Consider the following 26,739-nt stretch of genomic DNA (forward strand, 5'->3'; position numbering starts at 1 on the left):
GGGGGGGGGGGGTGTTTGGTCAACACCAGCAATGCCAGAGGCACTGACAAAGAGGGAAAGGCAGAGTCTCGCTGTAGCCGAGGCCAGAGGTCCATAGCGGGCTTACTCATTAACCAGCCGACCGACCGGTTAAACACAATGGATGCCGCTCAGATTTGGTGCGATATGCGTCAAGCTGGATTTGGTGTGAGGCCAATCATTTTCTCCACCGCTGGCCTGGGAGTGTGATGTTGCGAGAGGTGAATTCAGGTCAGTCGGGCGTCAGGGCGCCCACGCATGCAGAGAGTCGGGCAAAACGGCTTATCAGAAGCTAGTGATGCAAGATACGGATTTATATTTATCCATGACCAATATCGACCTGCTTCTCATGGCCCATAGCGATAAGATAACCGCCACTTTTTGTATTTTAAAAATAAGTTCATAACATGAGGTTAATGAACACCTGAGGGTAAGACTGAGGTGAGTAAAGATGAAACAACAGCTCTGACTCGTCTAAAACATTTTTTCTAGTAAAGTACATAAAAATGTTTTTTTTTTTTAAACTTGTTCCTGTTCTTCTTCCTTCTGTTTATTGGCAGAACTCTAACCGACTTTAAAAGGTGCATACCATCACATACTGTGCATCGCAACCAATAGCTCATAATAGAAGTGTGTATGGTGGCAGTAAAGCGTGGGGGTATGAACAGATTATGTGATACCTGATTGTGCCATTCTCAAACCATATCTTTATGTCTTTAGTCTAACTCTTATTTACCTCTTTCCTTCAATTCCTTTGCTGGTTGAGTTACCACTAAAACAAATACCAGGGATGCAATGAGTAGAAAATGCAGAGAGCTTATCTTTCTGCTTTCTGATTGTCAACCATCTTTGGACAGCACAGCACACACAACTCTCTATGGATGGCTTAGAATGATAAAAGGTAAACAGTCTGGGAGAACAAGCCTTCGTTTTTTTTTTTTTTTTGTGGTGCATAAACGCGTCCATTTGACAAGTCTATCCAACAATAAATTAAGCATCTGGCACTTATGGTAATGCCGGTGTAAGGTTGTCAAAGAGACAGAATACAAAGGAGTCGGAGAGAGGACCAAGAATACAAATTAGGGAGACAAATGGAGGGCAGCGCCGCAGTAGAAGCTGTTGCTACTGAAAGACACAGAGGGCGGGAATTCAATCTTCTAAAAAGGCTCAAACATTTCAGAAACTCTCCTGTGATTGGAATCCCGTTAGGAATACACACACACACCCCCCAAAAGCAGGCAAACACGGCAAGCATGCAAACACAGCAAGCATGCAAATACACACGCACACACACACACACACACACACACACACACACACACACACACACACAAGTCTTTTCAGACGGTAGCTGAATTGTAATTCGTCCTCGTGAACGCAATATACCATCTTGCATCCAAAAAGAAGAGACATGTATTATCAGTGCGTAAATACATCCTTTAAACCTCATCTTAATGCCAGTGGATTGTTTGTTATTCAGTCTTGTCAATTTTACATAAAGAAATCTTTTTCAAAGTGTCTTTCAAGAAGCCACAAAAATGTTATTTGAAAAAGATATCCTAAGAAAGACTGTAAATTTACTGAAAATAAATAAATATATATGTATTTTTTGGATAGATGAGAAAGTCGTCAGTGCTGTCACAAGACCGAACATGTAGAGATACACACAAAACATCCTCACAGGACGCCGACGGGGAAAATAAATACATTTTACATCAGGGCCAAGTACAATTCAAGAAGTGACTGTGCTAACTTCACCACAGCCATGCCAGCACATTTCTGCAATACACTGAGTCATCTTCTTTTCAATGAAAATTTCTACTGAATTGCACTGCTTGAAGTAGTGCGACACCAATGATGAGTCACATGTGCACAGGAGTGCAGAAGCATGTGTGGGTTTGTTTTTTTCTAAGCTTCCTGGTGCTTGTGGTACAACATTGGCTCAATGTAACCTGTGGGATTTGTAGTGTGTGATAACATTTTGTCCAACTCATGTCCCAGACCGCAGCCTTCAGACGACTGTGGTGGGAATTACCCAGAGTAAATAATTCGAATAAGCGTAAATTGTCAAATGCTAATTGCCGTGGCTCCCCGGAGCAATTCTGTCTTCGCAGTTAATGCAACATTCCTGAAACTGGCTTATTACTGCAGAAGGTGGGAGTTTTGCACAGGCCGTACAGTGCGGTCCACAGACACCGTGGGGACAAGCAGGGCAGCTGTAACACTCGGTGAGTACAGTGGACTTCCTTCAGCCCGCCAAACCTGAATGCTGACTGTGAGAGACAAAGAGAGAGCTTCATACTGATAAGTCTCGCTCCTCCCGCGCACTCTTCTCTCTCTCAATACAGACGCTCCAATGTCATGTGGCTATTTGTGATCAGCACAGGGGTTATCGGCAGTCTGAGCCGTGCCCTGCATCATCTCTGATTCTCTCACACACACACACCCACACACACACAGTGTTTGTAAAACGAAATGTGGGCCAGACCATTGTGTGTCTCTTGAAGAAAGAGTCATTGTTGCGCAGCACTTTAACCCCCGGCTCCCTTCCTTCCTTACTTCCTGCCTTCTCTCTCTCTCTCTCTCTATGTCATTCTCCCCTTGTCGTCAACGACTTGTCGCGGTTATGCTGACGCGCTGCTGTTGGTGCTACTTCCCATTGGTTTGCTGAAATTCGAGCGCACGCCGTCTTGCAACCCTGTTATGAAGAAAAAGCTATGAATCAGTTGTGACAAAGTGTCATTTTGAGTTAACGCGGGGTGAGGCGACGTCTCAGTCTGCCCTCACAACAGCTACTACTTGTATTACACCCTGGTACCGCATGCATAACCAACGTGGTTAGGGGTGGAACTGTGTCAAACAGCCTTTCAAACGTAACACAAATGCAATTGCCATCCAGTTAGGATAAATTACTTTGACACTTTGATGAATACCATCCACACAGCACTGGTGATGGAAACCCCATCTGCTGCCATTAAAAGCAGGATTAAACACAACAATTATTATCTTGCAGCTTGTGTTTGACCCGAAGCCCGAGTTTGCCATATGGTACATACTATTGACCGTCTCCTTGTCTCACATCAGATCAATTTACACCCTGCCATCGATTCTATTGGCCGCTGGTCTTCCTGAATGTCTTTAAATATCAGCTTAAATGCTCTGCGAGCAGGAAACCTGTTTACCGCTTACACAAGCCAACCTGACACTTTATGTCTCCAAGCAGTTGGAACATCAGAAAACAAATTCATTGAGCTTTTCTGTACAGAGAAAGATAATAAAGTAAATACCAATGAATATTAGAACTGTCATAATGATGATGACAGCATAATTAACTGCATCATTAAAACAGCAACAGTGAAAAATGGATTTTTATGGGTTGATTTTTAATAATGCATTGATTTAAATCCTGGATTGGAACAAAATTCAAAGCTATTGTGCAAGCCAGACATGACAACTAATCAACTGGACAGTAGGTTGGCCTCCTCTAACTGGAGTTATGTGCTGAAATATGGCACAGTAAGTGAAAACCGTGAATACAGAGTTAAATGTATTTCGTATTTCGAGTTTGAAGCTAAGCACTGATCCTGAAGACGCATCAGAAGCAGCTTCACATGGATATCACACCAAACGGATGTCCAGAGGCAGAGTGCTTTATTTTGTAAGCATCAAACCTTAATAAATCAGACCTACTGTATGTGGCGACTGCATGACATTATGCACAGTGGTTATGAGTCTTTTAATGTAAATTTTCTTTGAGCAATTCCAAATATCTGTCTCTAGGGTGAGATGTGAAATTAACGTGACCTAAATATCACTAGATGTCTAAAGTATTACTGCCATTTGCCCTGAGAAAATTGGGAGAGAAACTGCATTGGAAATAAGTCAGATCATCTCATCATTTTAATGCACAGCTAACATGCATTACAATATGAGATTTTTAAAAATAAATTTAAAAAAAAGAGTTAAAAAACGGTTGAAACTAAAAATGTTTGCAGCTCATCTCCACGCCCCCAGCTCAAGCTATGGCTTCGACATCAGTCGCAGCATTGCTATAAAAACAGTGTACTCACACTCTTTCATCATGCCGATGTCAACACAGCGCTTGAGACGACAGGCCTGGCAGTGACGCCGGTTGTCCTTGGTGATGGTGCAGGTCCCGTTGAATGGACAGGTGAAGGCGGCTTTGCGCTTCATACTGCGCCTATAGGAGAGCAAATCCATCGTTTATTCCCTGTGGGGGTTCAAACGTTCCACTGCGCATTGATGATAAGACAACTTTCCAACATATGTATTGTAGAACCCCCAAAAACTAACTGCTAAACTAAACTGAAATAAGCACCTTTGAAGGAATATTTCATATACGGTGCCATAAGATGTAGGAACCGAGTGCATATACTTTACCAGCTCTTTTCATTCATAAAAAAAACAAATGACGACCTTCAGCTGGTAGGATTTAGATGAATAACAATACCTCATTATTGAATCATATTTAGAATCCTTAATCTATGAAAAAAAAAGCATGTTGTGTGTGTGTGTGAGTGAATGTGAGAGAGCGAGCGAGCCAGAGAGAGAGAGCGAGAGAGAGAGAGAGAGAGAGAGAAAAAACAGAGTGAACGCCACTGAATAATGTACATTGTTTATGCAGCCAGACATAAAAATAACACAGCGTACCATAACATCAGACACTGTATAGTGACTTTAGAACCTCCACATGGAAAAGGCAGCGAATACCACCTCACAACAGAGAGAAACACACACACACACACACACACACTTGCTATAACGTCATCATCAAAACACACTTAAAAACTCACACGACAACATGAACACACGATTCTCAACGGGGGGGGGCACGCACCTGAAGAAACCCTTGCAGCCCTCGCACGTCATGGCGTTGAAGTGGAAGCCGGTGGCCTTGTCACCGCACACGCCGCAGATCCGCGGGGCGTTGCGGTCGAACTCATCCGGTCCGACGAGCGACGTCGTCACCGTCATGGGCTCCATCACTGCAGAGGACGGAACAAAACAAAAAAAGAGGGGAAAAAGGGATTAGAGGCCCGTATGACACCGCTCGCCTGCTTCTTGTACACGAGAGAAACACTTAAAACACAAAAAGATATGCGTATATTAAAAAGAAAAAAGAGGGTGAGGAACGTGTACGTGTGCGTCCGTAAGTTTCACCAACCTCGCCCCAAAAAGCTTCAAAATCAGGTTTTGGTCCTCTGCTCGTGTGTTGTGTGGGAGTGTTTGATGTGGAGGTGTGTGTTTTCCTCTTCTTATACAAACAGGTGTTAGGCTATTAGCATATTCAGCAAACGGCATTGACAGCTGCGCTCGGACTCTCGCAAGCTATTGGCTGAGTGACTCAGTAGACACACACACACTCACACACACACACACACGCATATACACAAAATATTAACACTCATGATGAAGTCAATGTTAATGGGAAAGAGAATTAATGACAGAAAGAAGGGGCTATTTGCCAAAGGCTAAGAAATGACTGATACATTCAATACTGCCAAGATGAAAAGTGCTCATTTTACCACACTCACGCCATCTGGCCGTCCCCTATGAAATAAACAGCAGTGGAGTAACACACACCGACGGGCACAACTATGAGCAAACTAATCCAGATCAATCTGTACAGACAGATCCTCTGTTTGTCTGATTGGAGTGATGAGGATACTTTAAGGAGGAGAGGAACACTGCATATTATTGTAGGTTTGATCGGTGGGTTCGAGTGTCGGCCCGTGCAGAGTGTGTTTAATATGGTCTCACAGGACTGTCACTTATATCTTCATGCATATGCTGATGTGACCTCATGAATGCGTTTCAGTGGAACTGACCGAACCGCATAGACCCTTTGCAAGAAAAGACAGAAAAATACAGTTTGTTCATCAAGTTGTAGTGGCCTAATGTTTTTGAATACACTATTTAGTTATTTACACACTATATTCTATCTATCTGCTCAGGATTATTCGGTGGTTAATAGTGATCCAGACAGGACACGATGGGTGGTGGGTATCATTTGCACCATTCGGCACTCCCAAGGCTCACTATTTGTTTTCTTACATTTTACTGAATAAAGCTAATGAAGGAACACTACACAGCAGGTGACCAGGTACTTTTCAAGGTTCAAGGTCCATTTATTGTTGTTCTACAACATGGGGTTGCACAAGTTTATGTATTTTTATGCAGCAGAAGAAAAAAAAGGGGAAAAAAAACAATGATTTTTCATGACGGGGTATGGAGGACGAGTTGAGGAGACGGCCAGAGGAAAGAAGCTAATCGGTAGTCTTGATTTAAAAAACAATAAATTAAATGGCTCCTTTAATTTCCTGATATGATGTCATTTCTGTTCAAACGGGTTTTTATTGCAGGATAACCAAAAACATGAGAGCGAGAGTAACGCTGGTTGTTTTGCATTAAAAATGAGTGACGGCTTTGTTGGTTTGGTTTTATGATCACTAGCACAGGATGAGGTTACAATTAAAAATCCACAGTTTTCTACAACATGAAGAATAAGAATGAGGTCATTTCATTGTGTATTTAAGGGTTTACATTTAGACTTCAGTTCAATTGATCTTTTCTGACTCCTGCAACACCAGCGAACAGTAAACACAATGTTATAACATCTGAAATGACCTGAATGGTTATTAGTGTAAAAGAAGGAGGGGAAAGTCAAAACAAAAACAAACAAAAACTGTCAAAAACACAAATGAAAAGACAAAATACAACAAAGAGATGAAACTGTCCAATACAACAAACATATGGTTAGTAGGCATTTGGTGTTGTTAAGCTTAAGCAGAGAGACCTGCGCCTGTCGACAAACACTACGGAGACGTCCTATGTGTGAGAGAGGGAGAGGTCATGTGAGGGGAAGACAAGGAAATGAGGACAAAGAGGGGAGGGGGGCACATGCGATGAACTTAGGCCCAGCGTGGAAGCACAGTCACGTGGTGGCTGCAGAATATAGCCTGTGGGGAGTTGTCGTGCGTAGAAGCAGGACTCGGGTAGTGTCAGACGAGGACAAGAGATAGGAGAAATGGGCCCGGCGGAGCGACGGATAAAGGGAAGGGGGGGTGTAACAGGACAGGTGAGGTGAAGGATGGAGACAAACATAGTCAGACTCCATTAGCTCTCATTACATCTTGGCTAGGTGAAGCTTCAGCGCCGGTTCCCGGGAAAACAAGAGCACACGGAGCCAGGAGCTGCTGGCTGTGAGGCCATCGGTCTCATTACCCAGAACGCACCACACGCGGGAAAGCAGGACACGCTCTAACGCGCACACACACAGGTGGAGTATCACTTCATGCACGATGAGCCTCTTTGCCAGGTTTGTGTGTACCTATGCGTGTGTATGTGTGGCTCACATGCAAGCATGGGGGCGTATGTTTATGAGTGATACAGTGTGCGTTGGGGTGGGAGGAGAAGCACCTCGACGGGCACAACAACAAGACACACACCATTAGTCATCATGTCACAAAAACAGCTGTGTGTTATTTTTTTCGGATGCAGCAACAGGTGAATAATGAAAAAGTTGGAGAGGGTGAAATGGAGAGACGACGTGTCAAAACACCTGAACAGATCGGCAAAAACAAGCCCAGAAAACAAGCCGCCGTTTCATTAGCGGTGCCGGTTAACAACAGCATGAGTGGGATCCAGGTCTGTAATTAACGACCCCAGTGTTATTTCTCCTTCAATAACCTCTCTATCACATTGTTTTTATCCTTTCTCTCGCTTGTTTGTCATTTGTAACGCTGTTTTGATAATGAGCATCTTTAATTATGTACAGTCAGCATGATTCGTTGGTAAAGAGGGGGCAGGCGTGTCTCTCTCTCTACCACTTTAACAATCCTCGCTCTGTTTTTTCTATATGTCTGCCAATCTACCGATATCTACTCTGAGGGAACAAATTCATTAGTTCTTCATCATACTTTTCTCTCTTTAACCTCCTAAGAGGCAGCACTCAGGTACGGAAATATGGTGTATTAGTATGATCATTACAGAGAGGTGTGTCCTGGTTTATAATGCATCTGTCATATACTTTTGATTAGTTTGGTTTCATTATTTGGCAATATTGTAGCGCAACGGTCACCTCTAAATATTTCATAGGAGATGAGGAGATTCATTTATGCGAGCGTTGACTAGAGATGTCCCGAGAGCTCCTGTTATCGGAGCTGCTCTCACTAAACCCAGATTGTGCCGTTTATTTACATTAGTTTACTCAATTTTCATGCTTATTTGGATGTTTCGGTATCATTTAATATGACGTCCATGCCATCAAAACAAATTGAATTGGGTCGGGAGGCAACGTTGCCAGACAAAAACAGACCTCAGCCGTGCATAACGGATTCTTCATGGATCCATTCTCATTAAAAGTGCATGTGTCGACACTGGGGAACTGATTTATCAAACGTGTTGCACAGCTAGGCTCAGATCATCTGTGGAGGACAAGATATACCGTAAGCACATACGCACAAAACTAATTATGGTTACGAGTTGATCTGTAACACCGAATCATTTTAAATCACACCCTTTGCTTGTTAATGCAAGTAAGTATTGTTTTATTCTAGTCATGTTTACCCTTAAACGGGACAGTTCAGTTGTTTTGAAGAGGGGTCTTATGGGCTACTTATCCACAGTCGGTGTATTACCTTCAGTAGATGGCTGTCGGTGCGCCCCCACTTTGGAGAAGCAGGCAGGAGTACCAGCACGGGAGCAAAGCAATGTAGTGCTGTGGATGGGGGCAGCAGCAAAACGTAATTTAGCCACCTAGAGAAAAAATAAAAAATAAAATAAAAATCAATATCAGTTTAAGTGTACACTATGTTTATAATATTTTCACTGCTTTACCCTTCCATAAGGCAGCCCTTTTTACGATTGTGGAACTGAAGCCGTTTTATCCATCTATGTTCTCCTCAAAGTCACAGGACTCCATTGCTCAACAAGGCAATGGCCAGTTTACTGCGGCCTCGGTCACTTAGTTTGTTGGTTGTCATTGTCATGACACAACAACTAATCGATTGAGGCCGCGGTAAACCAGCAACTCCCGTATCTGCGGCATAACATAACTTTTTCTGTCAAAGGAGAGTAGTGGCTTTGAATGTTTTTCAGTTCCCTTCAGAAAGGGATGCCTGATGGCAACATTCTATTTTGGTGATAATATCCTATTTTAATATTCAAATATTCTTATACAGCGTACACTTAAACCGCGATTGATGTTAAGTCCACTGCTTTGCTCCCGTGCTGGTACTCCTGTCTCTCCGGGGGGGTGCCGACCGCCATCTATTGTAAGTAATATACTGACTTGAAGTGGAATTTTATGAGGTACTTATCGATATTCAAACACCCAAACAATCCCTTTAAGCATCTTGTTTTATTATCTGGTTAATGCACTGTGAGAATTGAACAAGGACTCTATGCCTTAGTGTTGCATTTGCATTGCAGGATATCGAGTGTGTTGTTTTTTGGGTCCCTACATGACAGAAGAGCCCCTCCATGACTCCCTGGGGTCATGGTTAGTCAGCTGACTGTCACGGGGTGGTTTGTTTTCAATATAGATGTGGAGCTGTGTCATTGTTGTTGTTGTTGTCGAGCTAGCCCTCCACTGTTCACCTCGTATCCCCCGTTACAGCCTTGTGCTCCCATCGCTCACTGCCCCTACAGTCCTTGCTGGTGTTGACACAATAACAAAATCCAATGCTGTGTCAATAGTGTTGCGAAAGACTGAACACCGAGAACAGACTGTTGCAAACTGTCAAGAGTTTTACCAACTCTGTCTAAATGAAACGCACAAGATGAATGCTCCCTTCAAAGTGGTGTCCTGAGGGTGTGTCTGTGCACACTGGTACAAGAGAGTAGAATGGAACAGTCTGGATCTTAGACCTGTAGTACAACATTTGGAATCAACTAACTGAAACCATAACAAAGGCATTAAACACTCCTCATTTTTAGTCCTAAAAGACATCAGCTCAGGAGCATCAGTTTGAACTTTAACAGAGCCAGAGAGTCCATTTTATTTATTGTTTTGGTTGTGTGGTTCCATTTCATTATGTTTTATCAAAGATATTTAAATATTTCTTTTGACATTCTAATATATTCTTAAAGGGTGTATTGAATTATTATGCTTTTACATTATCATTATACCAGTGCCATGAAATGGTCTTAAAATTACAATAATATCATTTATCGCAACTATTTCTAGGTCAATAAAGCATCCATTGAAAGCCTCGTGCCCATGTCAAATGCAGTCCCTGCATCGTTGCCAATCCTCCCATCCCAAATATCTCCGTTTCATCTCTCCTCCTCTCTTCTCTTTCCATTTCCCTTTGCCGTTCCTCTCTCCCTCCCTTTTTCACTAATCTCACTCTCCATCCTCTTTAGCTGTAAACACATTTTGTCCATGTTGCTTCTGAGAGCTATGCAGAGTCGGCTACAAGTGCCATCCAATGTCAACAGATGAAACATTTAGTGAGAGGGATAATCAGGCCGGATTACAGCAGAGCCCGCTCTGTCTGTTTTTTCGCTGATGCTGATGTTATTTCCCCTCGCCCAAGCAGCGAGCAGCGCGACAGCCGAGTGCCATTTCATCGTGTTAAAATTCATGAACCCCCTCATAGGATGTAAACACTGGGTCCCGTGAGGCGAGACCAGTAGAGACCCCATCACCACGCAGAGTGCCAAAGAAACATTCACTGAAGGACGGTTGGCATTACCGACGGAGGGAGAATAGTTTGTTTTTGTTTCCACACAAATGAGTATGTAATTCAGAAAATGCATCAAACATACAGCCAGGCCTGTTCAGCAGTGCACTCTCAAACACAATTACAGCCATTACACAGTAGGACCAGCCTGTAATGGCCAATACAATGCTCCGGTACACCTGTAAAGTTTATTGATGGGACGCATCGTAAAAACATGTTTTTTTGGGGGTTCGTCAATGAATCATGCAACGCATCATATACTTGAAAACTGAATAAGATCTCCACTTTCCCACTTCACATTAATGACAATAATAAAAGGAGGATTTAACTTTGCTTTCAGTGCCTGGAAAACTGCAAATAATGGTCAACAAGCACGAGATTACAAAAGTCAAAGTTATGAGGTGGAAAAAAACACACCAAATATCTACAACAGTGCATGAGAACGTTGATAATTAAAGAGATAAAAAAGGGAGCATCTTGTTAGCCGAGTGGTTGCAGCACGTTCCATTTAACCGCAACGTCCTTTGTTGCATGTCACACCCCTCGGTCTTTCTCCCCCATTTGTCATCTGTCAAATAAAGGAAACAATGACCCCCTCCTACCTCCTCCCCTCTCTAGTTCCTGCACCCTTGCTCAACCACACTTGACAATCATTTTAATTTCAACCACACACCTGTAAAGTTTCGTGACTGCATCCTGATCGTAGTGCTGGGCGGTATATATCGGTTTTAATTTCCCGTATTATATTCATTTTTCACACACCATCATACCGGTGCATAGATGAAACTACTGCTGTCACTCTTCAACGGGCAGCAAAATATATTGTTCGCCTCTAGGGGCGTTTTGGGCGGAGCTAGTTAATTAGAGTGTATTGAGAGGGAACCCTAATCATGGTTATAACTTCATAACACAACAATCAATAACCCACAACTACCGCTCTTTAACAGGGCAAAACACCACGACACAACAGTTTGTGACACATAAACAATTTGTAACACTAATAATTGTACATTTATAAAATGACACCGCCGAACGGCATGCTGGGTACAGCTCGCTAGCTAGCCCGGTAGCACAACAGTCTGCTAACAGCTGGGAGAGGCTCCGTCGCTACAGTAACGTTACATTAAAGAACAGAACAGAGCGATGCAGGATGAACAAAGACAGACCGGAGATGCACCGATAGAGTCTGTGCCCAAGAGAGGAGCTGTGTCTACTGTTTGGAAGTGTTTTGGTTTTAAAAAATCCGACGTCCAAAAGACTATATATTGCAATGTTTGTCGAGCCACTGTAGTTGCCGCTGGTGGTAATAAGTTACGCCGTCACCTCAGCAGAAAACATGTGTTGGAATACCAAGAGTGTATGCGGTTACGGTCATCGGATTCCAGGCAGACAACCAGTAACGTTAGCGTGAGTGAATCAGTGAAGCCAAAGGGTCAGATATCGCTTGAAGAGGCATTAGCTCGAGGCACTGCATATGACAAGAAAAGCAAGTGGTGGAGCAACATTATGAACGCAATAACGACCCATCTATGAAAGGACATGGTCCCGCTACAGACAGTCGAGAAAGACGGGCTCAGAGCAATGATTAAAACACTGGATTCAAGGTACGTCTTACCGGGGCGACAATACTTCAGCCAAACTGCTATCACAACATTATACGAACAAACGAGCACACCCTATAGTAAGCAAAGCCTTTATACATGATGACATTAACATGTTTTTATATTCTATGTACTCCTGACAGTAGAGTAAGCCAAAGAAATACAGTGATATACCGTGAAACCGCCAGAATCTTAAAAAATACCGTGATACACATTTTTGGTCATACCACCCAGCACTACCTGAACGGTCGCAATGCTATCGCGGTGACAAAATCTGTCCACAGACAGAGACACGGAAATATAAACACCTGGCAAAGTACTCAAACCCACCTCCATGGTAGTCAACATAGACAAATCCCACCACAGGCCGGTTAACAGCAGAGCAGAAAGAGTTGTACCTCCTTCAAAAGCTTCATGTGGCTCTCTTGGGACTTTGTGTCTGCTGCTCTTTTCTCCTTCACCTCCTCTGTGCCTCTTGGGGGCCAGTCAAACTACCGTGCTGCGTTTGTTTGGCTTCCCTCCTCTCGTAAATCTCATGTTCCAGTTTGCAGAACCTACACAGCCCACGAACCGCTAAAAACATCAAGACCGGCTGACTGGGGAGGAGGACGGCGGACTACGTCTTAATAAGAATTAGTATGTGCTCTCCATTGTGCAATAAACTCCAGGTGGGCTGGGACTCCCTGCTCAATTTAACAGAAAGCCTCACACGCACACAGCGTGTGAGGCTTTCTGTTAAATTGAGCGCGAGGTGGACTCAATGTATTGATCAACCCTAGGCAGTATCAAATATCAACACCGCGATTGAGCATTTTGTCAATACAACACTGAGACCGAGCCTGATAATTAACGAGCATCTGGTGGCCTTGACCCCAATGTGCTTGTTTACAGGAAACCACAGGCCGGCAAAACGGATCCTTGTGGATTTTGTTGAGGAGGAAAAAGCGCTGAAGTTGCATTGCTAATTCAAATGCTAAAATAATAAAGAAATGCCCAGCCTAGTGGGATGGTTAAAACGCGCTAAAGCTTCTTTGTCAGTGTCTTTAAACCCTCGTATCTTGAATGCACGGTTGAGCTGGAGCCTTTCCCAGCTTTCAGATCGCATGTTGACAAAGCGGCTAAGTGCTGCTGAAGTGGTTTGAACTTGGCGACAGGGAAGCACAAAAAAAGGTTAAAAAGATCGTCCCTAAACGGAGGACCCCGGTTCACACCACCATACCAGCGAGCGTCAACACTGCCCTGACGTACTACGACCCCTCCCAGCTGTGGAGCTGGTGACCCTGACCTCCGACCTCCCTGTGGAGGAGGCAAGAGACAGGACAATTTCCCCGCAGGGATCAATAAAGTGCCGCCATTGTCTGCAAGAGGACCCCGTCGTCTGCTTACAATAAAAAGGAGTTGACTTTTGTTTTCTGCTCCAACTGCAGATATTTGGCATTTCAGAGCGATGGAATGACAACCGCAAATATATCTCTGCTTAAGATCTCCAAATTTGATTCCGACTCCACTGTACTTAAATTGATTAGATTTTACTGTTGACATTTAGAAGCGGAGAGGAAGAGGAAGAGGAAGGAGTCTATTCTTCTTCTTTGCTCTTTGCTCTTTACTTTATGGGAATGTCAGGCCGAGGGACTCTCTGCTTTCACATAGTTTCTCTTCAAAGCTCAGCAATAACCCAGCACAGCCCGGTCCTGCATAAGGCCCAGTATAGGAGGGTACCATAGAATATGCACCGGCCACGTATAGAGGGGTTCACTCTATAGGAGGCACAACAGGGCGCATTGGCCTACTTTTACCACCAGCTGCCCCGCTGTGGGCCTCACGAACAGCTAACCGCCATAAACTCCACAGTCCAGTACAATGCAACAAAAGCGGGCAGCAGGGCCAGAGCCTCACACACACACACACACACACACACACACTTCAAAAAAAATAAATCCCACCGCACGGAAAACCAAACAGACGCTTCTTGTGTCTCCTAACGGTAATGTAAGACAGAGAATTCTGGCTCGGTCATCTTCGGGTTGGACTTGTTTACGCATCTAGACAGTGAGATGAGTGACATCCTGTTTAAAAAGGCACCCAAACAACCTACTTTTGGTCCAAACCACAATGTGGGACACAAAGATCAAAGCCAGAAGGTTTTTTCTTGTTTATTTTTTACTCTCCGAGTTGGTACCCGACAGATTACAAAGAATCCACTGGTATGTCCCAAGTCTCTCTAATCTCAGGCTGAACGTAATAGTCATATTTGGATTTAGTGGAACAATCCGCGAGTTCCTATTATGTTCATGAATAACAGAAACACCTCTCTGTTCAACAAACAACTCGTTTTCACCTTCATAAAGGCAGAACGGATTGCATGAATGCTGTATTTGACCGCATTCGTTTCAGCTCGTCAACCTGATAAACTGCCAAATGTGTGTATGTGCTAAAGCTGTGAGTGTCTATGCAACTGAAAAGCCACCGCAGACAACTAAATAAACCAGGCGATATTTTTACAGACATAATAAAGACTGAAAGCAAAAGTGTAAAGAATGTGTGGAAACATGCAGATATTCATGCCAAAATAATGAAAGTGAATTTGAATCTATGACACATCATTGCATAATGTAAAGTGATCCGGGAGGCAGAGATGCACGACATGAATGTCAGTATCAATATGCCACACTGGGCTTCAGTACAGTACAACATGGACAGCTCAGACTTTATCCAAACAGATGCCTGCACAGCCGACAAATGAGCCTGGGGACATTAAAAGGAAGGGGGGGGGGGTCTGAGCCTGTATGTGTATTTGTGTTTTTTGAACTAATGGAAGGTCCCAATTGGCTGCAAGAGTATGCTACACAGAGGGACGATGGGATTGGTCGGAACACAGCGCACCCCCCTGACACATGCACAAGTACACACACACACACAATAGCGAATTGAGTGGCCTTTGCTTTCTACCAATTTGGTTAAGTAGACATCTGTCCACATGTGATCAACCCCTTTGTGATAGATTCCATCTACACAACATGTTTCAAACCAAAGAGATGATGCTGTATGTTTGTTTTCTGATCCATTCAGGAATAACTACAGAGAAATATCTCTGTAGTTATCCAGAAAGTGATATACCGACTTTGTGAGCCGTTTCAGAATCAGCGCTCTGTAAAATGTCCGGATGGTTGAAAACATTCTGAAGGTGCTACATGCTGAAAATGCACATTTTTTAAGTACAATTTCCTCAATTTATGGTCATTTTGAGAAATTGTAGTGATGTGACCGGTCGATAACTGCAGCTGCAGCAGCAAAGTTGCATATCTTAGCACAATCAGCTGCTGTTATTAGCACACTGATAGTGTAATTATAGGATTCATTTATCTTTGACAAGAATGTCATTATGAAGTGATCAATTATCTCCTCTTCAAAATGCTCTGATCATGTCGGAGCATCTGCACATTAAGATTTTCACAGTGATATACTTTCAGTCTGTCGGATTGTTAACCGTCGGTGATCAATGATCATTGAATTATTAACATCCCCCACATACTCTAATGTGACACAGTGTGCATTAGCTACAAATACTGACTAATTTCAGGTGCTGATCTGTCGTTTTTTTCCTCCAAAAAATAGCCACACTGAACACACACTCACACACACACACACACACACACACTCACAGCAAAACAAGAACAGGTCTGTATCTCCTTCACACACATCAGCAGGAAAAGTGCTGAAGGAGCCGCTAATTGCCTGTATAGTGTGCCAGAGTATCTACAAATAAGTCTGTGTGTGTGTGTGTTTTATAAAGGCACCATAATAACAGGGGCTGAAGAAAGCTGAGCTGGGAGAAATGCAGGTGGCCACCCCGGCTCTCTCTCTTTCTCTCCATTAATGGTGCAGGTGGAGACACACACACACACACACACACATTTTAAACCGGCACAGATTCCGATGTGGGAACAGTCCAGCTGTGCAAACGAATGATATGTTAAGGACATTGAATCACATGCGCATACACAAGCACTGTGGGTGTACAGTGAGCAGTGGCAGGAGGCGGGAGCATGAAAACGACCAGTCCGTCAAAATATACTGCACCTCCCTCACTAATCAGATTAAAAGCACCAAGAAAAACAGTGCACACACACACACACACACACACACACACACACACACACACACACACACACACACACCGGTTATATTCACAGCATAGGCTTTAGGCCACATATCGTGTCAGAATGCACTTGATTTGTGCTCCCTATCCCCTTGAACATCACCTTCACTGACTCCTCTCCTAGTGTCTATTTCCTCCAGCCTAGTCAGTGTAGCTTCATCTGAATGCGTTACAAAAAGACTTTTTTTTAAATTCCCTTATCAAACCAGTTTCCACTTTGGAGGCTGATAACTGCTGTTTGACAATAAACCCTAAAAGTATGAGTAATCAATATGTTTTGTTCCTCTAACCCACAAGTGCACCGAAATTGAAATGTCGGATTCAATTAAAATTCCATCTATTTAAGATGATATTCAAATCCGCTTCGACCCGGCCCCCCTTTTGTGTTCCCTCTCCTGCCGCCGGACCACAACAGTAGCTCTGAACTTTAGACCTTGTTTTTCAGGCAGAGGATGAAAACGAACAGACCGTCGGAGCTGCTGGCAGACCGACAGCAGGAGAGACGGGAGAGGGAGGAGCGAGAGGGGAGCTTGTAAAGAAAGGAATGGAGTAATGAAAATAAGGCGGGAACTGAGGAATGAAATAACGTGAAATAGAGAGGGATTGAAGGGGTGAAGGAGGAAAAAATAAGAAGCAGAAAGGGGGGGGGGGGAAGCAAGGAAACAAGAAACGTAGTTAGAAAGATCGCAAGTACACATGTTTGAAGAAATGCAGGTGTAAGAAAACAAAGGAGGCAAGCAAGTAAGAATAAAAGGGAAGAAAATGATGAGTAATTATCTCCATTACACTCTAAATGGCCTTTCTTCTAGAGCCAAAATGTCACATCTTGCACAAAATTGTTTCTAAACGCGATAGTCGGGGAAATCTTCATTGTTTCCAGCCGTTGCTTCGTGATGGATGCGTGTGGCAGGAGGTCATTCTGGGCCCCGAGGGCGTGACGTGATCCGCCCGGCGCTGCTCCTGACAGCTTAATTGTGACGGCTTAAGGGCCGAGGCTGTAATGTCCCGCGCACGGAGTACACACACTGAGAGACAGACAAGTGTTCTGGGAAGACGTCCAACCAGGGGAGAGTGTACCGTGCTGCGTGCAGCCCTACCTGTGTGTTTGGAGTATATGTTTACAGCGTCTTTAATTATGCTGAATGTAACGTCTCCAAACCGGATTGATAGCTCGACGGGACGGGGAGACATGTCAGATGAGCTGAGGCTCACTCGTCATGGGTGATCAATACATGACCTAGAAATCAAATAAGGACAAAAAGGGACACCAGCTGATTGACTGGTGTTCATGCCGTGCAGACTTAAAATGTGTGTCCAGCTGCGGGTTAGGGGTTAGCTGAGTGTGCAACTGAGCCACACACACACACACACAGGCTGATAATGAGTCATCACAATAACGGCTTAAATGCCATTTTTCCCCCCATTGTTACCACGGATGCTGTTACTTGTACTTTTGAGGCATTTATGAAAAGCTGCAAAAAATGCACATATTTTTCTGATTACAGTCAAAGTCCAGCTGTTCGTATTATTCCTCGTGTTCACTGCCAGCGCTTCATTCATTCAGATCAGACGCCTTATGTCACAATGCCACACCACGGGACGCCGCACTTCAAAAAATAAGTCCCCTTCCTATGATTGTAGGGGAAATAAAAGTCTCAAAATGTAAAATGAAAACATGACCTCGTCCCTCCTCTGGAAGGCCACCCACTACTTCCACTGAGAAACGTCCCCGTCGCACAAAATATGGCTAGAGCGCACACACACACCAACACTCGCTGAACTCCAAGCTAAATATGTGCTGACAACATTAAGATAAATTAGAAGTTGTTTCCTCTAAAGATTCCCTCTGCTTCCTGCTCCGGCTCGTTAGCAACCGAAGGGAAAGGGGACCGTCGTGCTGCCTGAGCGTTCATCCAGCTGTCAGGACAGAGTCTCTGTGTGGTCTCTGTGTGTGTGTGTGTGTGTCCTCTTTTCATGAGGGGAACACAACATAAAGTATATAACACTCTCAACTAGTACACTCTATTGACCTGCTCCAAATACGGGAAAGGATAATCAAATACGGAAAAGACAAAATGCTGGTTTTCTACAAAGTCACACCCAAAATCTCCGTTTTAAGACAAACACACTTATCTGCACATTAAACACTGTGCATTACCCGATGAAACAAATCGACTGCAGCTTATCTGTTTCTATAAATGTTGGTATCGTTTGCTTGAAAATGTAATGGTATCTTCTGAGGAGGTCTTATCATTAACGCCACAAACAAGTAACCACTGGAAACATGTAATGATTCATTGCTTACGTTTACATTGCTGTTTACAGAATGGCAAAATCCACACAGGTAATGATTTGGGAGGGGGTCAGTCTCCCACTCACCAGACCTGTGGACTAAGAGAGGCCCTGTAGTGACATGGTGACTGAAGGAAGTCCAGCACAGTAACCCTGAATAGCACAGTATACATAAAGGAGGCCATGGACCTCATTGGCTGGATAGGACACCTCCAGGCTCTGGTCATGGCTGCTATGAGCGGGGTATAGATACTGTAGACAATTTACACACATTACTCATGAAGCACATGTTTACGACTTGTTATTAAAAACAAAACGTCAACAAGCGAAGAAAAAACAAATTGTCTCTTCTGCATATTATTGCCTCATTATTACGACCGCTCTGTATATTCTTACTTAGCATTTGACATCGCAATATCCTTCCTAGAATGAATACCATGTTGTACATATCATATTCATATCCATGGTAAACTGACCTACGAACACATACAATTTAAAAGAAAGAGATCACTGACATTGACTTCCAGCTGCCGTTTGGTGGAACCTCCGAGGAATAAACACACTTGCCGGAAATAACTAACAAAGATAAAGAATAAGATACCCAGCAGCATTGGCAGCTGCCACTGACCTTTTACTCCATTTTCCTCCCAGCAGCTAAACACGGCAGCTTACGGTCGGCACTCCTCCAGAGAACCCCCCCCCCCCCAGAGCTCTTCCTCTGCCTTCCTTCCTCTGGTTTAACTCTCTAGCTGCCTCACTGATTCGGATATTCATCGATATACTCCCTTCGCTCCCAGGCACCGTCTTTCCGTTTACACCTTGCCCGTTTCCTCCCACTGCTCCCACCACACCGATAACTTCCTCTCTTTTTTTCTCTCTACCTCTCTTCTTCTGCCAGAAGCTTGCACATTTGATGCAGCAACAAAATAAATCAAAACACAGCGCAGCCTGTAGCTATGTCGCTGTTGACGAGGAGCGGGGGGGGGGAGATAAAGGGCCAACAAGGTGAAACCTGAAAGTTAATGGTTAACCTGATAATCGGGGTCAGCAGAATGAGGGCAAACTCTACAAATAGAGCACAAGCCATCACTGACACAAGGAAACAGTTTAAAGGAAGGGAAGGGGGAGGTCAGGTCACGTTAAAGATGCAAATGCAATCAAAAGGAAATAAAAAAGGAAGGGAGATCTGAAAGGCAGGAAGGAAAGGAGGACAGAGAAAGGACACAAGACTTAAAATCGAGGGAGTGTGATAAAAAGGTTATAAAAGCTCAATGAGACTCGTTTTTCCGACCTCATAATTCGGTTAATTTTCCAAGAATGTCAAATTAGAGAAAAGTGTGAGACATCAACACAATGGCTCAATTCAGATTCATAGACGCTGGTCTTTGATGTATCATTTATTACAGCCAATGTGAATTATTTTTAAATAAATCGCTGCTGCATCTTGGCGATACCACACCCCATCTAATGCCAGTCTATAGTGACCGGTGATTAAACAGCAGACTCTTCTTTTCTTTCTTCATACATCATCATCATGTGGTATTATATGATGTCACAATCTAAGTTATAGTACTGTGTGTGTGTGTTGTGTGGTTAGCATAGTCACATCTTTGTGGATCACAATCATTTTCACAAGTCTCTTTTGTGGTTTCGTATCACTCATACCATCCGACGGCTCAGGAAGTGAAAGCAGGTCTTACCCCAGGCTGTTCTCAGCAGGGGGGGGGGGGGACTGCTGACCCGGACAGGGGACATCGTCGGGCGGTGGAAAGAGCACTTTGAGGAACTCCTAAACCCGACCAACATGTCCTCTGCAGAGGAGGCAGCGCCTGAAGATCTAGGGGGAGGCTCACCCATATCCCTGGCAGAGGCCGCTGAGGTAGTCAAAAAGCTCCTCGGTGGCAAGGCGCCGGGGGTCGATGAGATCCGCCCTGAGATGCTGAAAGCGCTGGACATAGTTGGGCTGTCCTGGCTGACACGCCTCCTCAATGTCGCATGGGGGTCGGGATCAGTGCCCATGGACTGGCAGACCGGGGTGGTGGTTCCCATTTTCAAAAAGGGGGACCGGAGAGTGTGCTCGAATTACCGGGGTATCACACCACTCAGCCTCCCGGGGAAGGCTTATGCCAGGGTGCTGGAAAGGAGGCTCCGACCATTTGTCGAACCTCAGATACAAGAGGAGCAATGCGGATTCCGTCCCGGCCGTGGAACAGTGGACCAGCTCTTTACCCTCGCAAGACTACTGGAGGGGTTCTGGGAGTTTGCCCAACCAGTCTACATGTGCTTTGTGGACTTGGAGAAGGCTTTCGACCGGGTCCCTCGGGGGTTCTTGTGGGGGGTGCTGCGGGAGTATGGGGTGCCGGACCCATTACAACGGTCTCTGTACGACTGCAGTAGGAGCTCTGTCCACATTCTCGGCAATAAGTCAGACACGTTCCCGGTGGGTGTTGGCCTCCGCCAGGGCTGCCCCTTGTCTCCGGTCCTGTTCGTGACTTTCATGGACAGGATATCTAGGCGCAGCCTGGGGGTGGAGAACGTCAGGTTCGGGGGTCTCGGGATCGCCTCTCTGCTGTTTGCAGATGATGTGGTCCTGTTAGCCTCCTCGGATCGTGACCTCCAGCATTCACTGGGGCGGTTTGCAGCCGAGTGTGAAGCGGCGGGGATGAGAGTTAGCACCTCCAAATCTGAGGCCATGGTGCTCTGCCAGAAACCGGTGGATTGCTCCCTCCAGGTGGGGACGGAGTGCCTACCTCAAGCGAAGGAGTTCAAGTATCTTGGGGTCTTGTTCACGAGTGAGGGTAAGATGGAGCGGGAGATCGACAGACGGATCGGTGCGGCTGCAGCAGTAAAGCAGGCGCTGCAGCAGTAAAGCAGGCGCTGTACCGGACCGTCTTGGTGAAGAGGGAGCTGAGCCAGAAGGCAAAGCTCTCAATTTACCACTCGGTCTACGTTCCTACCCTCACCTATGGTCACAAACTCTGGGTCGTGACCGAAAGGACAAGGTCGCGGCTACAAGCAGCCGAAATGAGCTTCCTCCGTAGGGTGGCCGGGCTCAGCCTTAGAGATAGGGTAAGGAGCTCGGTCATCAGGAGGGAGCTTGGAGTCTAGCCGCTACTCCTTCGCGTCGAAAGGAGTCAGCTGAGGTGGTTCGGGCATCTAATTAGGATGCCTCCTGGACGCCTCCCACGGGAGGTTTTCCAGGCACGTCCAACTAGGAAGAGACCCCGGGGAAGACCCAGAACACGCTGGAGGGATTACATCTCCCAGCTGGCCTGGGAACGCCTCGGGATCCCCCAGAATGAGCTGGAACATGTTGCCGGTGAGAGGGAAGTCTGGGTCAGCCTGCTTGGCCTGTTGCCACCGCGACCCGACCCCGGATAAGCGGAGGAAAATGGATGGATGGATGGATCACTCATACCACGATTCCATATTAGTAGACTATATGAAAGTGATACAATATTGATGAGTGCAGCTTTAAAGCATGTATAACTGTATCAATACAGGAAATAAGACTTCCTCTAGCAGGACGGCGTATTCACCAATGCTTGTGCGAATTGCTTGTGTTTTTGTACACGTTTACAAAGACCCAGTCCGAGCCTCACTGCTTTGGAACACCAAACCCATGCTAACCTTAGATCAATCCGCTACCGACAAATAACCTGCAAACAACAGCGATATCAATAGAAAGCTATGTCCTATAAAAAGGTCATAGACAAATAACAGAAAAAATACAAAATCTTCGAAAAAAAGGACTAAGACTAAGCCTTAATGTGGCAATCTCGTAGATCTTTAACCACAAAAATGTCTGTCAAGTCACTGTCCATCACCGGATGAGGCAACACAATGACGCCAATGGATGAAAGCAGCGCGCAGTTGTGTGCTCGCAGCACTACAAAGCTGGGTGTCTGTGGCAACAGTCCTTAAAGACATATGACCTAAATAATAAAGCGGATAACGGGTCTGGTGACTCCTTCAGGTTAGTGAGAAGGGGCCTGAGCTAAGGGTGTCAGCCACATGACGTTGGAATGCTACAGGGCAATGAACTTTAGGTGAATTTCTTCAGCCTAAGATTAGCCATCATAAATCAAGACATACAGAAGATAAAATGGAATGTGGAGGATGACATAATTGAGAGTTATACTTCTGGGTGTATTAAAGAAAGCCGATAGCAATGGACGAACGCCACCTGAACACATCTGGTGCATCTTGGTCTGCTGAAGAAGAAATGGGATTTGAATAACTCAACTACTCCCCAACTTTACCGTGATTTAAATATAAACATTTCAGTAATGTGTGGTCTTCAAAGTCCAACCGTCCCATTTGACGGGACTTTAAGCAGCATATTAGCAGCGTTTCCTAGATAATAATGTTAATGTTTGGACAGCTCGCTCAAGACCTACCGCAGTAAATCATGGTATGAATTCATACCAGATGCAGCAGCTAACGGTCAGTCTGATAGGAAATACCAAAAGAAATATATATTTCTAAATACTTCATTGTAGTATACTGACTACTGTATGTTAAATGGGTATACAGTGCAGATTTTTTACAAAGCTAGTTTTTCAAGATTTATAAAAAGCTCTATCTAAACAGCTCTTCATTTATTGACTTTTCAACAATTCTACTTTCAATGTGCTCATGTTTAAGAGGTTGAAATCATCTGTATTTTTTTAAATATCGAGCCATGAACCATTTCCATACAGTAGGGCTGGGTATCGGCAATTGATACCTTTAAAAAGAAAAAATATATCGACCAAAATAACCCAGTACCAAGTGGTTTTACAGGTCAAACTATACCTGCAATCGCTCTCTTTGTGCGATTGCATATCGCACAATAGTATCGTATATACTATTATACTACTATACGACTATTTGTTTCTTCTCGCAGCAAGCGCTCTCTGTTTTAATGTTGCATTTGATTGGCCCACCGCCGCAGCAGCTAAAACACAAACAGCCGGGATATATTGCCTGCACGTGGCTCTCAACATGCGGATGTCTGAGCCGGCGGCTAGCGGCTAGCAGCTAGCAGCGCAAACAGCGCTAACAACCGCAACGGTGCTGACAGAGCTAACAGTTTTACTAGCGAGCCAGTGGGACGTACACACAGCTACCATTCACATAATGGACGTCGAATGAAGTACTCCATTGGTATCGCCAATACTTGTACTGGTATTGGTATACCCGGCCCTACCTTACACAGATATCCCACTACGGTGTTAAAAAATCCAACCGCCTTTGCTAATCAAACGTCCACAAAGCGAGAGTTTCATCATCTCAGAATGAAAAAAAAAAGAAACATGTCAGACCTTTTTTGCCCTCTTCCAAATTCTCCATGTCACAAGGGAGAAAAAAGGCAACAGGCCAAAACTAACATATTAGCTCACTGCAATGTAAGGTGCTTAATGTGGTCAGACAGAACTTTCTCTCACTTTACCGGCACGACAACAACTCTTTTTTAGCATCCGAAGCAAACTCATCAGGAAATAGTTTCCTTTCAGTCATATCAAATCATTATTGCTCCATCAGCGGAGGTTTGTGTGGCATTCCTAAAATATCTGGGATTGTAGTCTGTTGCTCCGCTAAGATGAAGGCCCACAGCGCACAAAGCTTCTCTTGCTCAGGGCATCTCCTGCTGCTAATTTCTGTTTAGAAACAAAACTGTTAAAAGGTTTACATGTGGGAGACGGCTCAATAAATGAAAACACTACATTGAAGATGTGACAGCAGTGTACAGCCAAAAACTGCTATCTTGACGAACTATAATGGCAACGCATGAGCATCTTCTGCTTCCTGTTATTCTAGAGTGCGTGTTCACTTCAGCTAGTACAGGACAGATGTTATGCAGGCTCCTTTTACATGCCTACATCGACGTGCTCAAATGTTGTTTAAAATATTGATTGTTCTCTGATGTGATGAACTTTAATTTTCTGTGGTTGAACTGAATGGTTAAATCCCCTTTAAGAACGACAGCGAGGAAGCACTCGACATGGTCTAAAAAATATATATATACAGTATATCTCTGATCGCTATTGAGAAACATCTGCAGGCTTTGGTTTCCATTTTGTATTAGGACTTGCTTTGATTTTCTGTTTTTTAACTGGACTTTGGAGGGAAATCCAACACTGTTTTTTTCTGAAGTTGCAAGTTTAGTGCGGTGTGCTGTGTGTGTGCTGTGTGTGTGTGTGTGTGTGTGTGTATGGTAACAGCCAAAAGAACAGGATAAGCCTGCCTGGTATGCAACTCTAATTCATAGCTGCCTTCATCCTCTCAAAAGAGGCAGAAAGGTGAATTCCTTTGTGTATCATTTCCACATGTCGACGGGAGCGGGCGGCGGTTTGAGGAGACAAAAGATGCGCACAAAGAAAAAACACATTTATTTGCACGTGTGTATTCCTATCTTCCGATTCCAGTTTCCTGTCACCCTGGGCTTCAACACAGTTGGCACGGTGCTGCACAGCTGCCAGCATCTTTTGTCGAGCAGGTAATAACAGTTATAACCGCAATATCAAGCCATGTATCAGTTTAACTTTCACGCAGTATTGTGCGTGGGACTCCTCCCAGCTAGTCTGGACTGCCAAGTATGCAGGTGTAAATCAATACCCCCCCCACAACACACCCACACAAAGTTCACTGGAATTCGAAGTGCATTTAACAGCGTGCTCTCTGCAGCCTTTACAACAGTAAAACAAGAAAAAACAAATGCATAGATAACAAGATAAGATAGATAAACAGACGTAAGAGTATACCGCCTCATTAAAGCCAGCTCATTGTGATAAAGGTTTAACTAACTGAAGTGATGGATCTTGAGTCCGTACTTGAAGACGGGCTCGTTCACATTCCCTGATGTGGCTTGGCCCGCCACTAAAAAAGGAGAGGAGCTCTGAAGGAGAAGGGCCCGGCACTCAGTGAAGCAGAAGGGCCTCTTACTGAGGGAGAAGAGCCCGAAGAGTTTTTTTTTAAAAATGAAAAAAATCCAGCAGCTCTTCATCATTATTTCCATTGAAAATGTAGAACCAGACTAGATTTTTGTTGCCAGTATTAGCTATATTTTGTTGCAATGCTGTGCTGTGATGTAGCGGGTGATGATAAAAAAAAAAAAATAGTCCCTGTTGAAAAACAGCTGATCTGTGGCTACTGTGGAGAATTTCAGTATTTTCATACATTATTAGTAGGATTTAATAACACCCCTAGTGGTGAGTAGAAGTGTTACAATAATAAATATGTTAGTCACAATATGTTTCCATATGGAATGTATTATAGGTTTACAATATTCTTACTTATAGAGGATATTATATGTTACGGTATATTAACTCATTGAATGTATTAAATCATAGAAGTATAGTCACTGTAGGTATTAAAACACTAAGAATAGTTTTGAGGGTCTGATAGGGATTCTGAGTGAGGTGTCAGACATGCAGCAGCAAATGGAGGCGACCTCATCGATGGAGGATGGGGCCAGTGGGACGGTCAAATGCCAAGCTGACCAGCAGGACAGAGAGGAGGAGTCCACGATGTTTTGCGAGGAGCCAAGATGTTTTGCTAAGAGATCGATAATGGGAGGGGACAGAATTCAAATGAAGCCAATCACTAATTGCCACGGAGGGTCATTCACACGTCTTATGACAGTATCGGACACTTTCCGACTCTCAGGGGATACAAAAGACAATGTTTTAGGGAGTTTACCTCAGATCACTGCAGCTCTCATTTTCAGCTAACTGGCCGCGCCGGACTGTGAGGAGATGCGTGTATGTGGTCTCTGCTCTCGAGAACATTACTATTGATAGTTAATTCAGTTTGTAAGTGAACTTTTTGTAGTACATTAAATATTGTTTTAATTTGAACCGGATCTAGCTCATTCTTCTGATGCGCGTGCGCAGTAAGAAGCTCGCAGCAGAAGAGTACCTGCGGCCTGCAGGCTCCTTCATCCTTTGTTCTTAAAAACCTAACACTACAAATATAA

At 44.3% G+C, this 26,739-nt stretch overlaps 1 protein-coding gene across 3 annotated transcripts in view; it reads right to left on the reverse strand.

Moving 5' to 3' along the window:
- LOC116395115 (vitamin D3 receptor A) overlaps nt 1-26,739 on the reverse strand; it is a 64,022-nt gene that overhangs the window by 15,376 nt on the left and 21,907 nt on the right. Inside the window, exons 1-3 of one of the 3 annotated variants that reach the window (XM_031868698.1) lie at nt 8,679-8,796; nt 4,877-5,024; nt 4,089-4,219 (exon numbers count right to left, since the gene is read on the reverse strand). In XM_031868698.1, the coding sequence (XP_031724558.1) occupies nt 4,089-4,219; nt 4,877-5,022 (277 nt within the window). In that variant the 5' untranslated portion in view covers nt 5,023-5,024; nt 8,679-8,796. Of the gene's footprint in view, nt 1-4,088; nt 4,220-4,876; nt 5,025-5,203; nt 8,659-8,678; nt 8,797-26,739 lie in introns of those variants that run through there. The other 2 variants (XM_031868699.1, XM_031868697.1) reach the window with 2 other exon arrangements.

Source organism: Anarrhichthys ocellatus, unplaced genomic scaffold (genome assembly GCF_004355925.1).
Source record: "Anarrhichthys ocellatus isolate YVR2014 unplaced genomic scaffold, GSC_Weel_1.0 scaffold44, whole genome shotgun sequence".
NCBI classification, from domain to species: Eukaryota; Metazoa; Chordata; class Actinopteri; order Perciformes; family Anarhichadidae; genus Anarrhichthys; species Anarrhichthys ocellatus.